General features: G+C 37.6%; 1 protein-coding gene across 2 annotated transcripts in view; it reads left to right on the top strand.

The window, feature by feature from the left end:
* The window catches only part of LOC127172891 (ataxin-7), a 41,926-nt gene extending 26,342 nt beyond the window's left edge, over positions 1-15,584 (top strand). For both annotated transcript variants that reach the window (XM_051122385.1, XM_051122386.1), the window contains 9 exons: positions 3,718-3,958; positions 4,105-4,382; positions 4,500-4,582; positions 5,765-6,033; positions 7,441-7,633; positions 7,909-8,030; positions 9,560-10,440; positions 13,195-13,331; positions 13,419-15,584. In XM_051122385.1, coding sequence (XP_050978342.1) covers positions 3,718-3,958; positions 4,105-4,382; positions 4,500-4,582; positions 5,765-6,033; positions 7,441-7,633; positions 7,909-8,030; positions 9,560-10,440; positions 13,195-13,331; positions 13,419-13,436 — 2,222 coding nt within the window. In that variant the 3' untranslated portion in view covers positions 13,437-15,584. The remainder of the gene's footprint in view (positions 1-3,717; positions 3,959-4,104; positions 4,383-4,499; positions 4,583-5,764; positions 6,034-7,440; positions 7,634-7,908; positions 8,031-9,559; positions 10,441-13,194; positions 13,332-13,418) is intronic.
* Positions 15,585-17,272: the final 1,688 nt, after the last annotated feature.

Here is a 17,272-nt window from a genome sequence, read left to right on the forward strand (position 1 = left end):
ATGGATTAAATGCAGAGCACAAATTTAGAGTATGGGTCACCATACTTGGCCACACGTCACATCCTGTCCTTTCCTTTTCTTTCATATTTATAATGATCACAATGAACACAAAAGGTTATTTCAAACACTTGACTATATTATGAAGTTAATTAGGAGAAAAAGCATTCCAGTAAATGATATCTTTGTAGGACAACAGATTTGTAAACAGGCTCATACACATGCAAATCTGCATCGCACACTTGCTACTAGCACAGTTAACGTTATTCAAGGCTCAGACCGATTTTCGTCGCACTAAGTTTTGACCAAACCAATTCCAGATTGAAGCTTCTCATTTAGCGATATACTAGTTTCACGTCCGCCATCAGCATGTCACTCCGCATTGTCGAACACAGAAATATGTCAACAACTAGACTTTATCGTTATTATCACGGGAAGACTAATTCTCATAATGGGGAAAATTTTTACCAGTATATCGCAAACGATAAGATATCACCCATGCCTTATTTGTAGTAAGTTTATTGTAAAGTTTATTGTTAATAGTGACATTTATATTTGCCATTATAACACACTCTTTTGCAAAGTGTAAATGTTTGTTAAAGATTTTTTGTAAAAGATGTTTTGAGGGGCTGATGGCTTCTTGTTTTGTTTTCCTTTATCCTGATCATCCTTCTTTTGCACAAGGCTCTTGTTTTTATGTAGGTAGTTCCCTGTGGTCATTTGTCAGGTTGCAGTATTTGGTGTACAGTTTCCTTACACCAATCCCAGATTGCTTTTCAACATGGGGCAGACTGAGTGTTGTGGTGTAATTGGGGCTTTGTCGATTGGGCCTTTGGTTACTCAAATTGCTGTTGGCTCCCTTTCTCAGAGCAGCACCAACAACCTGGGAAATAGCCACAAGCGTCTGTGAGAAATAAATCAGTCAGGGATTTCTTCCTAGTGTCCTTCTTGTATATATTTTGGTGTTTTTGCTGTAGTTTTATCAGCACAGATAAACAAAGGCGAGACATCAGACTAGAGTGTTTATGTGTGTGTGTTTGCCACTGGTTTGCTGGAGGGCTTACTGACAAACGCTGGGCTGGAGCAGCAGGACTGTGGGTGTGTGTGTGTTGTTGACAGGCAAGTATGGAGAGACCAGGGTGTTTGTTAGTGTAGCACAGCGGTTCGCTTTTTTGAATATATTATCTTGCACATTTGTGTCTAAGAGAAAGCTAATGCGTGTATTTAGAAGTGGAGAGTGTCTGCATGTGTGTCTAGGTATTAATCTACTTAGCTTAACCACAGGTTAGGTCAGCTACCCATTAAAATGGATGTCTTGAAAAAAGTGCAAAGCCTGTCAAACCTTAAAACTCGAGTATCTGTTTGTTTTTTGCTGTTTTTTTTAAGCTGAAACCCAAACAAATGTTTTTTTTTTTTTTTAATGTTACACTATTAGTATTTGTAACAGCATTAGTTTTGTTAGCGTTAACTGGGAAAAACTGAAACTAACATGAATCTTCAACACCCCAGAACTAACTAAAATGTAAAAAAGACAAATAACTTTATTAGTTCACTCCTGATAATTTACCCACCTCTATGTCTTCCAAGATGCTCATGTCTTTCGAAAAGAAATTGAAGTTTTTGAGGAAAACGTTCCAGGTTTTTTCTCCATATAGTGGACTTCAATGTGGATCAACGGGTTGAAGGGCCAAATTGGAGTTTCAATGTAACTTCAAAGGGTCTACAAAAAAACAGTTAGTCATTTTCTAAAAAAAAAAATAAACATGCATATACTTTTTAACCACAAATGCTCTTCTTGCACTAGCTTCTACAACTTCACACATTATGTAATCACATTTGGAAAGTCAAACGGGGCTAGTAGCGGTGTGAGTTGGCACTTGTTTCATGATTCAATTCAATTACGATTACCATGTCAACGATTTGATACAATTCAATATCACAGTGCATCATGATTGATTATATCAGATTTATTTTGTGCATTTTTATTACATTATATAAGCAGCCTACTTTTTTAAATAATTGCAAATTAATAATAAATCAAAACAATTAAGAGTTTAACCAAGTAAATGTAGCTTCAAAACATACTAGCAAATATAAAGAAAAAGACAATTACCAGGGATAAACAATAAGTGCTTTCTGTATCTCAGTGTGCTTTAGGTATCCGAAAGTTTACAGACAATTATAGTTATGGGGTTTTCTTTTTTCCTCAGCATTATTGCCTTTTGATTATTACTGATGAGTTCATAGACAGTGGCAGCTTTAATAGGCTGCATTCATACAAATGCACAGATCTGTTCTGACATGTTTTGTCCCGCTCTGAAAACAGAACTGTTTTCAGAACTGTTTTCGTGTTTTGTTTTTTTTTTGTTTTTTTTTGCATGTTCATCGATTTTGCGATGTCAGCGTGTTTTTTTTTTTTTCCCGCACTAAGCTTGATTTTTCCAAAATGTGCCCAGATCTCAGATTTAAAAACAGTGGGTGCATTTTTTTCTCCTCCAACTTCAGAATATTCACTGTTTTACCTTCTTTTTTTTTTTTTTTTGTAAAGGGCGTTTGAATTTCTTTGCACGTTCCCTTTGTAAACGCTTCTCCAAAATGAATCGCATTTTTGAGGGCCTAAACATGCTCGAAAACTCATGAAACTTTGCATACACATCAAAAGTGGTGAAAAAATTAACATCTAATATGGGTTTCAGAAGTGGGTGTGGCAAAATGGCTTGATAGCGCCACGTATAAAATTTAAATGAAGTGCCCCTTGAGCTATGTTTCACGTACATATACGAAATTCTGTAAATACGTGTTACATACCAATACCTACCAAAAAAAGTCCCTCGGTACGAAGTCCGAAGCGAAACAGGAAGTCAGTTATTTTGAATTTTCTCTGCAAGTTTTGTGCTGTATTTGCCATTTTCAGGCGTTGTATTTAAACAGATCAACACTAAATTTGGTCAAATCTATAGGCCTTTGTGATGTTAAATTGCGGAGATCTTGAGTTTTCGTTGAAGGGCATGTCTGTGGCGCCCTGACAAATTTCGCTGTTTCGCCATGAAACAGGAAGTTGTTGTAACTCAGGCATGCAATGTCCGATCTGCTCCAAATTTCACGTTTGATAAGAGTTCTGTCCTGAAGACATCTAGATGCCTGTATTCAGTTATAATTATAGCGCCACCTGCTGGCAGCAGGAAGTGACATGTTTTCCACTGTAACAAACTCCTCCTGGAGATTCAGTGACAACAACATTGTATTTGGTCAGTCTAATCTAAAGGCCTTTGTGATGTTAAATTGCAAAGATCTTGAGTTTTTGTTAAAGGGCATGTCTGTGGTGCCTTGATGAAGTTCAGTGTTTCGCCATGAAAAAAGTAGCTGTTGTCTGATCTTCCCCAGACTTCACACATTCGATAAGAGTCCTGGCCTGAAGACATCGACATGCCAATATTCAGTTTTGGTCATAGCGCCACCAGCTGGCAGCAAGAAGTTTGGCACATATAAATGACTTTGACATATATTTGTCCGATATTTACCACTATAAATGCACATTGTTCACCGTTCGCTGTTTTCCTTAAACCACCGGGTGGCAGCCTAAAACAACAACAAAAAAAAAACCTAAATTTAAAGTACCAGAAAATGAAATGTAAAAAATCTTGTGTATGTTTATTTACTTTTCCCATCAACATGTTGAGCATTAAAAGAATAAAATCTTGGAAATTTCTTGCATTTCAGAGAGAAGACACAGCTCCAGCAGCAAGCCCCCATCCAGCTATGCCGCCTCTGCTGCATTTGCAAATTCTCGAAATAAGGGCAGCCTTGGGGGTGGAGTTGGGGTCGGGAACGTTGGTGGAAGCACACTTGCACGCCCCTCCAGTGCGAACAGCAGCACCCCCACTAAAATCTTCAAACCAACCAAAGAGAAGCTGCCTCACCGGAAGCCTCACTTCCCCTATAGGGTGCCGCAAGAAGAGAGGTGTGTATGCGTGTTTTGATGGAGCGTAAGTGAATTTAAAGGATAAATTTGTTAAGCAGCCCATTCTTGCGTAACACAAAAAGATGTAATCTGAAACACACCCACCTTTGGTACAACATAAGACTCTTTATTTCTCTGTATTCCAGTCCAATCCCTGCAGTCAAAGTAGAGAAGGTTCATCTGAAGGTGGAATCTTCACCCAAACTCCCTCACGTGCCCGCCTCTTCTTCCACTTCCTCCTCCTCTTCCTCCAATACTGTGAGCACCTCTCCCTTGAAGCCAGGCCTTAACTTCCCCTCCATACCAAAGGCTCCACAACTGGCCCCAGGTCAGATCCCCAATGGAAAGGGCCACCTCTCGTCCCAAGACAAGAAACAGGACAGCAGCAGTGCCAGTAGCAGAAGACCCTTATACAAAAGACAAGGTGAATGCTAATACTCACTGCTGTAACTGTGTATTTAAATGTCACTGAAGATTCTGAAAAAATACAATAATTTTCTTGAACTTTTTAAAACTGTGTGTTGTGTTCTGTTATAATCAGAGCGAGAGTTTAATCCAGATATCCACTGTGGGGTTATGGATATAACAGCACGTAAGCCATGCACAAGATCCTTAACATGCAAGGTATGCCACATTCTACACTTTGATTTATGCTTTGAGTTCAAATTAGGAATGTACTTTGGACATTTTCACACTTACAAATAGGAATTTATATATATGTATATGTAATGTAATATATATATATATATATATATATATATATATATACACATTTTTTTTTTGTAATATAGCAATATCGTGTTAATAAAAAATAAAATACCAGAAATAATAAGCACCAATATTGTTTGTATTTATTCATTTATTTTATTTATTATTATTCTTTTTTTAATATTGAACTAATCTAATCTAATCTAATATAGTATAATATAATGTAGTATAATATATAATATAATATGATACGATATGATATAATATAATATAATATAATTTAATACAATAATATATAATATGGCAATTTAGCATTAATGATATACCAAAAAGAATAAGGCCCAGAGATTATTCTGTATTTTATTCATTATTTTAAATAAAATAATATTGCAATGTATAATAATAATACAGTAAAATATTCAGTTGAGATATTATATTGCATTGTATTTTTAAATAGTGCCCTAATGTAATAAAATACCAATATAACATTAATATTATGCAAAAAAAAAAACTCAAATATTATCCCAGATTTATTTTATTTCTAAATATCTTCTTAAATAAAAAAAATCCTGGCCTGTATCAATATGTGACCCTGGGCCACAAAACTAGTTTTTTAAATTGAGATCTATGCATCATCTGAAAGCTTTCCATTGATGTATGGTTTGTTAGGATAGGACCATATTTGGCCAAGAGATAACTATTTGCAAATCTGCAATCTGAAATATTGTGTGTAAAAAAAAAAAAAAAAAATCAAAATATTGAGAAAATTGCCATTAAACTTGTCCAAATGAAGTTCTTAGCAATGCATATTACTAATCACAAATTAAGTTTTGATCTATTTACAGAAAGAAATTACTTTACTATGATTTTTGGCAATAAAGAAAAATCGATCATTTTGACCCATATAATGTATTATTGGCTATTGCTAAAAATTAACCCGTGCTACTTAAGACTGGTTTTATGGTCCAGGGTCACATATGGTCACCAGTGTATTTTGCATACCTAGGATGTCACTAATGTTTAAATTTTTTTGAATATGTGAACCAGTCATTTAATTGTTTGACTGAGCTGTTACATATCCCCCCTATTTCACCACAGACACATTCCATAAGCCAGAGGAGGGCGGTGCTCGGGCGGCGGCAACGCTTTGACACGCTGCTTGCTGAGCACAAGAGCAAAGCACGCGACAAGGAGATGCAGTTCAGGTTGGACCCCTCACACCCAGCACCCCCTCTCAGGGACCCTCACCCTCCCCCCTCCCGCCTCTCACAAGACCCTCACCCGGTCTCCCATGGCAATGGCACTGCCGATGCCACCAAGCCTTTGCCCCCCAGCAAACCCAAACCTCATAATTCTGGGCTTCCACGGTGAGTTGCTTCCTCCTGCCCCATTGTTTACTCTAAAACAGCTTCATTTTGATTCATTAGCCAGATTTATTGTACAGTGGAGATCAAAATTAACGAACAATCTATAAATAATTGATTTTTTTTTTTCTGAAATATTGCTCAAAATTAGAAGAATTATTATCTGCAGGTCTACCACTGTTCTCCTAACATGTTTGACAAAATATCCAAGGCATTGCAAAAAAAAACTTTATTTTGTGGAAAGCACAGTGATCAAAATGAGAGAACAGTAACCACTGCAGCATGAAAGAAGATTAAAAAACTAAAATTTTAAAGGGTTACAGCTGTTAGAAATTAGTAGGAGGTGTAGAGGCACTTGCTTTAAATGACTTCAGCATTGGACATTGTTTTGCATTAAAAATTGCGGGCTGATTGGGAGATGCTTGCAGGGAAGGAACTGCATGTTGCTTAAGGAGGTTCTGAAAAATAAATGCAATCACCCTGCCATGTATCTGTATAAGAATCCCAACTCCTGCTGCATAAAACATCCCTCAAACAATGACTCCTCCACCTTTCACTGCCTTCTTTATGCACTTGGCCTCAGTTTTTCCTCAGTTTCCCAAACAAATTAAACTTTCATCACTAAAGTGAACTTTAGACCAGTTCTCCTCTCTCCACACAACATGCTCCTCAGCAAAGGTGAGCTTAGCCTTTTAATTCTTTCTTCTGATAAGAGATTTGGTTATGGCAGAGTGCGTTTTCAGTCCGACTTCTCTTAAATATGCTGAGACAGATTCGTATCCAGTTCAGCACTGAACTGGCAAGCAATTCCAGCTGCAGTGCTGAACCGGTTCCCCATTATCATGTCTTCTTGTGCATGTTTCTTTTTTGGGGGACTTTAATGAATTGGTGTCATTGTAAACCTGCAATATTCGAGAAATCACAGATTTGGAACGACCAACTTCTCTTGCAGTGGCTGAAAGGGTCGTCCCTTTGGCCTTCCTCTGTACGACCTCCTGTCACAGGGTTTCAGTCACCTTAGAGCGGCCTGCCATCTTGCAATCTTAGTGAAAACTGGAGGAATGCTGCCAGTTAAATAGGATTTGTCATATAATTAAGAAAATTAGCATCAGGTGCCAGATTAACACCAATAACTTGGAGGTATCTGTAAGTGTTCTCTAATCTTTGATCAGAGTTCTTTTTCAAGTTTATACTGTGCTTCAGAATACAATTAATTTATAAAAAATGCTTAAAACTGCCCTTCTACTCCTTTTAGCATAACTTCAAATTAGTTAGACTAAGCAGTGACCTTAGAATTTAGGAAATTGTATATGTTCTCTCATTTTGATCTCCACTGTAGATCTCCAGTTGTTCTTTGTTCCGGTGGTTGACAGTCTAGGCAAAGTTTAAGGTGTTCTTCTGTATCTTCAGATTCAACAGCAGTAACTCTCACAGTGGAGGAGACCCAGCCATGGCCCACGACCAGGCTCACCACTCTCACTCGGCCCCCGTGGGTACCGAGACCAGCCGTCTCTCCAGTGACGAGGGGGAGAACGAGGAGAGGGAGGAGGCCACAGAGAAACTGGACTGCCATTATTCAGGTTACCACCCACGACCAGCTGCTGTAAGTACAAGAAACCTTGTGTTGTTAAAGTGTTACGAATTTTTTTTTTAAAGTGTCTGCTTAGAAAGTCACCTGCATTCATTGCCAGCTTTTGAATCACTAAGTTGTTTTAAAGCAAGTTTAAATGAATATCCATGGCCTCATTTGAATTCAATTTTGTGGCAAGCCACCTTGTTTAAAGTGGTTTTCAGTTTGAGTCGGCCTTGATCTGAATGCTTGAAGAGGATGTTCAGTACAAATGGACGAATGTGCAATTCCTGTTCTGTCTCTCGCAGTACTGCACTTTTGGAAGTCGATTGTACGGTAGAGGTTGTTACGCGTTCGACCGGCGCTGGGATCAAGTACGTTGTGCTCTCACCACCATGTTGGACAAGCATGTCAACTCACAAATGTGGAAGTAAGTGTGTTTGAGAGCCTTCCCACAAGCATCCGTTTTTCCATTAAAGGGATAGTTTGCCCATAAATGAAAATTACCCTGTGATTTACTCACCCTCAAGTCATCCTAGGTGTATATGACTTATAGTTGAAGTCTAACGTTTACGTACACCTTGCAGAATCTGCAAAATGTTAATTATTTTACCAAAATAAGAGCGATCATACAAAATGCATGTTGTTTTTTATTTAGCACTTACCTGAATAAGATATTTCAAATAAAAGATCTTTACATATAGTCCACAAGAGAAAATAATAGTTATAAAATTTATATTAAATGTATAAAAATGTTTAAAAGTGTACATACACTTGATTCTTAATATTGTGTTGTTACCTGAATGATCCACAGCTGTTTTTTTTTTGTTGTTGTTGTTTAGTGATAGTTGTTCATGAGTCCTTTGTTTGTCGTGAACAGTTAAACTGCCTGCTGTTCTACAGAAAAATCCTTCAGGTCCCACAAATTCTTTGGTTTTTTAGAATTTTTGTGTATTTGAACCCTTTCTGACAATGACTGTATGATTTTGACATCCATCTTTTCATACTGAGGACAACTGAGGGACTCATATGCAACTATTACAGAAAGTTTAAACGCTCACTGAAGGAACAATTATGCATTAAGTGCCAGGGGTAAAAACTTTTTGAATTTAAAGATCAGGGTAAAATTAACTTATTTTGTCTTCTGGGAAACATGCAAGTATTTTCTGTAGCTTCTGAAGGGCAGTACTAAATAGAAAAAAAAATAAAATTTAGGCAAAATAAGAAAAATGTACACGTCTTCATTCTGTTCAAAAGTTTTCACCCCCTGGCTCTTAATGCATAATTTTTCCTTCTGGAGCATCAGTGAGTGTTTGAACCTTCTGTAATAGTTACATACGAGTCCCTTAGTTGTCCTTAGTGTGAAAAGATGGATCTGAAAATCATACAGTGATTGTTGGAAAGGGTTCAAATACACAAAAATGCTGAAAACCAAAAAAATTTGTGGAACCTGTTTTAAGAATGCTCTTGTATTAAGTACACTATATGCAAATAAATATCTCTTATTTGAAATATATTATTTAGGTCAGTACTAAATAAAAAATAACATGCATTTTGTATGATTCTTCTTATTTTGGCAAAATAATTACCATTTTGCAGATTCTGCAAGGTGTATGTAAACTTTTGACTTCAACTGTATATTAAAATATGTCCTGGCTCTAGCAGTGAATGGGTGTTGAGATTTTGAAGTCCAATAAAGTGCATCCATCCATCATAAAAAGTACTCCACTTCATAAGGCCTTCATTAACCCCCCGGAACCGTGTGAAGTACTTTTCATGATGGATGGATGCACTTTATTGGACTTCAAAATCTCAACACCCATTCACTGCCATTATAACGACTGGAAAAGCCAGGTAGGATGGCTTGAGGCTGAGTAAATCATGAGATAATTCTCATTTTTGGGTGAACTGTCCCTTTAAACACAATCCTAATTTTTATTTCTTGCATTTACTTTGTAGGAAAATCCCTCTAGCGTCAGAGAACTCGGCAGCAACACCGACAGCCTCTCACCGGACAAGCACAAACTCCCATTCTTCCTCATCCTCCTCCATTTCTGCAGGGTTTCTCAGCCTGTCCTCACCGCCGCCTTATGACAGCAAGCCAGTCCTGTCATATGGCACCACCCTGAATGCCCGCTCTTCTCCGCAAGCCTCCGCCACCGAGCAGCCCGCCTACAGTGGCGCTTCTAGACAAGTGTCAGCCTCATCACCCCAGATGCCTTCAGCCCACTCGTCCTCGCTACCCTCGTTGGGCTCCAACCGACCCCTCAAATCCCGATCTGGTACAAAGTCCTTTAAGGCTCGGGAGCCATCCTCCAGCCTAAGTAACTCTATCGTCAAGGGCAGCACTAACAGCAGCGTTAGCGTCAGCGGTAGCGCGAGCGGTAGCCTCAGTTCGGGCAAGAAGCGGAAAAACAGTTCCCTGCTTAGCAGCCATAGCACTTACACCTCTGAATCCTCCTCGTCTTTTAAGAAGAACTGCGCGATGAACTCCTCCAGCCTCGGCAGCGCCTACCACACATCGCTCGCCTCCACCCCCTCTTCGTCTTCGTCGTCGTCGACGTTGTCGTCATCCCACAGCGGGGTGTACAGCGTGGGGGTGAACTGCACCCCAGGCAGGGCCAACTCTTTGAGCTTGAAGCAGGAGTCGACAGGACGTGGCCCTCCCTCAGGCAGCCCGGCCGAGTCCATTAAACGCATGAGCGTGGTGATGAACAGCAGCGACTCCACCCTCTCCCTCGGGCCGTTCGTTCACCAGAGCAGCGATCATCACGCAGATGCACGTCTGGAAGCCAAAAGGAGGAAGGGCTCACCTGGCTCGAGTAGCCTCAACAGCACAGGTGCATAAACCTTATGTGTTTTTTTTCTTTTTTTAAATGCAGATTGTTTTAATCTCGTTTTTGTTTAATCTTAATTTGGTTTCAGTTCAGGTTTCATTTCAGATTAATTCTAATCCAGACTCTTGTGTCATTTTAGTAGTAATCCAGGTTCTGTTTCATTTTATTTCATTTGTTTAGTTTTAATTTGGTTTGTTTCATTTCGGTTTACTGTTAAATGCGGTTTCTATGTCATTTCACATTAGTTTTCATTTGGTTTACATTTTTAAATTTTGGATTCAAGTTTATTTTTGATCAAGTTTGTTTAATTTTTAGTTTTAATCCAGATTTCTATCTGATGTGATTTTAGTATTAGTCTAGATTCGGTTTATTTCCAGTTAGATTCAGTTTGGTTTCCCAATTTGTTTTCCTTTTAGCATTTATCCATTCTCTATTTAATTTCAGTTAATATAATTTACTTTGTTTTATTTCAGTTTAGTTATTTCTAGTTTAAAAAAAAAATAATTTTGGTTTCAATCTTTTTTTTTTTAATTCATTTTAATTATTATTTTCTTATTGTATTTTACTGCAGTTTTAATTCGGTTTGTGTCATTTAATTTAGTTTTAATTCATTTTAATTTAGTTTTGATATATTTTGGTTTAGTTTTGATCCAGTTCATGTTATTTTAATTTAGCATTAATCCAGTTTCTTTTCATTTCTGGTTTAATTTTGCTGTTGTTTAATTTCAGTTGAGTTCTGATCAAGTGTTTTTTTTATACTTCACTTCACTTTATGGCTGGGCAATATGGCCAGAAAATCACAATACATTTTTTGATATCAGTCGATATCGATGATTGACACACTAAATTTCAAATCGTTATTTCTTTAAAATTTAAAGGCAGAGTTTTGCTCCTAAGTAAAAGATGTAGAAACCAGATCGTTATTTTAAGTTTTAAACTACTTTTTATAGACAGAACATGAAAAACACTTCTCGTTTTTAAATTATTTACACTTTTCCAGTCATTTCTCCTTAACAAACTAAGTATTTTAATAGAAATTTAATTTAGTTTCGTAGCTTTTGCGTATTCTAATGAGTGATTTAAAATGAGTTCAGGCAGTAGCTTGAGATGACAGTAATGTCAGCTTGAGTTAGGATGCAGATGTAAATCTATGTTCATTATCAAAAACAGTAACATCTGTTAAAATTGTAACAACCCTTATTTTAATATGGTGAAATTGAATTATTCTGAGTGTTTGAGTTTTATTAAAATTGTCCTTTGGTCTTCCATAGTAGCGTACATTTAGATCATGATCACCACAGTTAAAACCACTCTAGTCAATGCTTGTGTTTATACCCGCCGCACTGCGGATAGTTGAAGCAGTTCTCCACTCTGCATCGCTAAAGTTAGGCTAATCCCCCACCTCGTCCAACAATTCGAATTTCTGTGGGCGGGATTTTTTTTAAAGATATTCTAATGGACCGCGTTGTGACATCATTGCATGCGGAAAACAAACGCTGTAGTCTAAAGGAGCTGTTCGTTGTAGTTCTTGAAAAAGGATTTTTAAAAACGAAATATCTCCTTTTGGTGTGGACTTTGAGATTTATAACTTTGTAGATCTTTTTGATGCCCAAAGATACACACCACACACTGACTAAAGTTCAAAAAGTGAATAGCACCCCTTTAAAAGGGCGGATTCCCCAATATGACAAGGTGGACAACCATTCAAGGGACATGGACAAACTTTTCTTTTTTATTAAATAAAATTAACGTTTTTGTGTTACCAAATGTTCAGTACACTTAAATTGAGTAATCTCTTATTTAACAAAATATTAATAGAACAAAATTTTATGATTTGACTATATTCTACTCTCATTCAACTTTATTGAGCAGTGCATGGGACAGAGCAAAATAACACACTTCCTCCTACACAAAACTTAAAAAAGCTAGAAAATGTGTCTGAAGAGCCAACCAATGCTTTTGTTATGAATATAAAAACTTAGCCTAATATGTGACCCTGGACCACAAAACCAGTCATAAGGGTCAATTTTTTGAAATTGAGATTTATACATCATCAGAAAGCTGAATATATAAGCTTTCCATTGATAGTTATTGTTTGTTAGGATAGAAAAATATTTGGCCGAGATAGAACTATTTCAATATATGGAATCTGAGGGTGCAAAAAAAATCTAAATATTGAGAAAATCGCCTTTAAAGTTGTCCACATAAAGCTCTTAGCAATGCATATTACTAATCAAAAATTAAGTTTTGATATATTTACAGTGGAATTTTACAAAATATCTCCATAGAACATGATCTTTACTTAATTTCCTAATGATTTTTGGCATAAAAGAAAAATCAATAATTTTGACTCATACAATGTATTTTTGGCTATTGCTACAAATATACCCCAGCGACTTAAGACTGGTTTTGTGGTCCAGGGTCAGATATAACACCCTTTCATAGTCGTTTTTATGGTAAGTCATCATGGCAAATGAGTTACGTACAGGACACCAAAAGGCAGTGATATTCACCCATATAAACATTATATCGAGCATTATATCTTTAGCACATTATCGAGGAAAAATGTTATCGTCCAGCCCTACTTTACTACTGTTTAAAGTTGACTTCAATTCACATTGTTATATAAAGTCCTGAAACACTCTAATCCAAATTCATTTGTACACTTGAAATAATTATTATATGCTGCTTGCTTGATTCCAAATTGCAAATTGCAAAGTGCTGTTCCTTATGCAAATTTTGTAATGATTTTGACAGTGTCTGGAGCGGGAGCAGGACAAGGTCCCGGCAGGCCCAAAATGCCCAAGTCTCCATCGATCAACAACATCCACAGCAAGCATGCTCGCTCCATACCTGGACCACCAGGGCTCCCGAACAATTCACTCATACATCAGGTTAGTTTGTTAACAGCATCCGAATGCAATGTAGTCTTTTTGCTCTTACACATGACATTTCTGTACTTTTGTGTGTGTTTCCCACAGCCAAAGGCTCGTCCCTGACACAGGTGTGGAGGCTCTGAGCGTGCTGAGCAGTAGGCTGGACCCAGAGCTCCCTCAGCCCCCTCATGCCACTCTGCACGAGGCCTTCTTTTTCTCTTACTCTTCCCACAATCCTCAGGGTGGAATGCACACTGGGTGGCCCATTGATGTCCTTCGTGGGGATCTCCTCCCAAAGCCATGCAGGGGCACTCTCCGGGGATAGGATAATAAGCCAGAGAGATATAGTTCTCCTGTCGGAGGTTATAATGAATCTATACAATGCACCATTGGGTACAAAGCCTGCTGCGTAGAGCATGAGCTGCCCAGCCTGAGCGCTCGCGCTGGGGTCGAAAGGTACGGATTTGGGCTGGTGCGTAGCCTCACCAACACTACCAAGCGTAGGAGGGATGTGCGACGCGAACAAGATAAGTTGCTAAATGTTAGCTTGAGCGTGTGGACATACTGGAAACTGAAATCCTACTCAGCCTTGGAGAAAGTGTACAGGAGAGGAACATCCCTAAAGTAGACACACAATCAACCTAAGTTAATCATACACGTGATCTCTCACTGGAAGGCTGTATTAGATTGAGCTACACTCACTGCAGATAGACATGACAGGAGTGGAGTTTCAACATGAGCAACCTAAACCTAAAGATTATGCAAACTAGACATTTTTAGACCACATTTTGTTTACAGGTTAGCACTTGCATAGCAAACAGAACAAAATATTTATCATGTACCATTTTCCATTATTTTTGAGTTCAAAGTTTCATTTAGATTCAATTATTTTATTTCAAGAGTTTTTTTTTTTTTTTTTAACTTAAAGGGATAGTTTACCCCAAAATTAAAATTACCCTATGATTTACTCACCTTCAAGCCATCCTAGGTGTATATGAATTTTTTTTCAGACGAATGCGATCGGACTTATATTAAAAAATGTCCTGGCGCTTCCAAGCTTTATAATGGCAGTGAATAGGTGTTGAGATTTTAAAGTCCAATAAAGTGTGTCCATTCATCTTGAGAAGTACTCCACACAGCTCCGGAGGGTTAATAAAGGCCTTCTGAAGCTAATCGATGCCTTTGTGTAAAAAAAATATTCATGTTTAAAACTTTACAAACCATAATCGTCGTACACGTGTTCATTTTGTTGACAAATAATTTTCGTCAACCACATGTTTTTTCACAGACGAAAATGAGACAATAGCAAACGAACTTGTTTTGAATGACAAAAACTATGATGAAAATCCATGGACATTTTTGTCAAACTAATAAAAACAAGACAAAAATGTTAGGGGGGACGATTTGGGAAGAGATTCATTCAGAACGAATCTGGTTAGGAGGTTAGATGCATACATTTGAACTGTATCATAAGCTGTTTCCATCACCCTGTTTTTATGCACATTTTGAAGTATCGCATCAGAAACGAGTGATGGAAATGCCACATTTCGAATAAAAATCCCTTAATTTGCCAAAAAGATTTTACACTTGCTTGAGGTGGTTTTTGACTTTTTTTTGGCGGAAAAGGGTTAATGTGAATAATGCGAGATGGAAATGCATTTGCCGAATAAATTCCTCCATACGCATCAAAAATGTCACGACTTTGCGCTATGGGATGGCAAAATCCGTCTAACCATTGGACCGATCTCGTTCCACAGTGTCTGAAATGTTATGGTCATTCTGAAATGCCTAAGCAAAGTCTGTCATCAAAGTATTTCTGTATAATTGCCTTCCAGAAATGTCTTACATGACTGTGTTCCCAAACAGCAGGCATCCACCTCCAAGAAATTATCACATTTATCGCCATTCTCTTGTGAATGCATGAGTGCGACGAATTTTAAATATGGATATTTTTCTCACACAAACACATTGATTCACTTTAGAAGGTCTTTATTAACCCCTTGGAGCCGTGTGGAGTTTTTTTATGATGGATGGACAGTTTTTTGGACTTCAAAATCTCAACACCCATTTGCTAGCATTATAAAGCTTGGAAGAGCCTGAATGTTTTTTAATATAACTCTGTTTATATTCGTCTGAAAGATGAAAGTTATATACACCTAGGATGGCTTGAGGGTAAATACATTTTTGGGTGAGCTATCCCTTTAAGATTTATCCAGAGAAGCTGTTTTATTGCATTTTCTTTTTTTACAAAAACAAAAAAAAAAACCCAAATCAAGCTCGAACACCTTGCATTAGCAAAAGCATTTGATTTTTTTTTCCCGCTGTGTTTATTTTGAAGAATTTCAGGTCTGTGTTAGTAGCCTAGCATGTCTTTACCGAATCTCTGAGCAACAGTCGTCTCTTGAAACTCAAGAAAACACTGTAATCCTCTTAAAGGAGAAGTCCACTTCCAAAACAAAGATTCACATATAATGTACTCACCCTTTTGTCATTGTTTTTTGAGGAAAACATTTCAGGATTTTTCTCCATATACTGTAATGGACTGATATGGTGCCCCGATTTTGAACTTTCAAAATGCAGTTTCAAATGCGGCTTCAAATGATCCCAAATGCGGCTGTAAACAATCCCAGCCGAGGAAGAAGGGTCTTATCTAGAATAACGATTTTAATAATACAATTTATATACGTTTTAATGCCAAACACTCGTCTTGTCTTACTCTGCCTGAACTGTTTTTGTTCTGGTTCAGAGAAGAATCCCATCTCATGTTCTCCCTCAACTTCAAAATCATCCTATATTGCTGTTTTACCTTTTTTGTTTAGGGTGTTTGATCTTCACTTTGCAAAGACTGGGTCGGTACTTCTGCAGTGATGTAGGATGATTTTGAAATGATTTTTGAAGTTCAGGTAGGAAATACGATGGGAGTTTTTCGACATACACTAACTGTCTTGAACTAGAATACACAGAGTTCAGGGAGAGAAAGACAAGATTAAAAAGTATTTAAATTGTTGGGGTTTTTTTGTTTGTTTTTTTTAATGAAAATAACCGATCGCCTAGATAAGACCCTTCTTCCTTTCCTTTTCCTGGGATCGTTTGAAGCTGCATTTAAACTGCATTTCGGAAGTTCAAACTCGGGGCACCGCATCAGTCCATGATATGGAGAAAAATCCTAAAATGTTTCCTCAAAAAACAATTTCTTTACGACTGAAGAAAGACAGACATGAACATCTTGGATGACAAGGGGGTGACTACATTATATGTGAATCTTTGTTTTGGAAGTGGACTTTTCCTTTAAAACCACAGCTAGTCAGTTTTAGGTACATTAAGGGCTTGATTCAGTAAACCTTTTAGCACATGCAAAAACTGCTCCTGTTGGAACAAAATGTTGGAAAAAACCCATCGTAGCACTAAAGAAGCATGTGCTGAAATCTTAATGTACTAAAATCTGCAATCTCGCTCGATAATGATTGTAGGAGAGAGTTTCCTGGTGAAGATGCCTTAGGCATGGTTTCGTCATGTGCCGTTTAAATCTCAGAAAGGGGCTCGTGGCTAGTTGACATTGAGCCATAGACCAACATTACAGACACACTATCATCTCAGCAATGGAGTAGACATCTACACGACTCTCAATACTGTGAGACACACATACAGTAGTCTGGCCAGCACCATCTCATCAAATAACCACTACCTTAAACCGCGACTGAACGTCGATCCCACACGAGCTTTTGTTCTTTGTGACCCTAAAGAGGTTAGTAGCTGGACGTTGATTTAAATCTCATTTTCATTGTCAACTGAAAGGCAATAGATCCTTTTTTTGATCTTCAGATGTCGTTTTGTGTAATTTGGGGCTAAAACTCCTGTAAATTCCTGAACTCCACTGATGTCAGTCAGCAAATTGGTTGCTGAGAAGTAGAGCATGATTTTTTTTTTTTTTTTTTTCTTTGTGTATTTTTTTCCTTCGG

Source organism: Labeo rohita, chromosome 11 (genome assembly GCF_022985175.1).
Source record: "Labeo rohita strain BAU-BD-2019 chromosome 11, IGBB_LRoh.1.0, whole genome shotgun sequence".
Taxonomy (NCBI): Eukaryota; Metazoa; Chordata; class Actinopteri; order Cypriniformes; family Cyprinidae; genus Labeo; species Labeo rohita.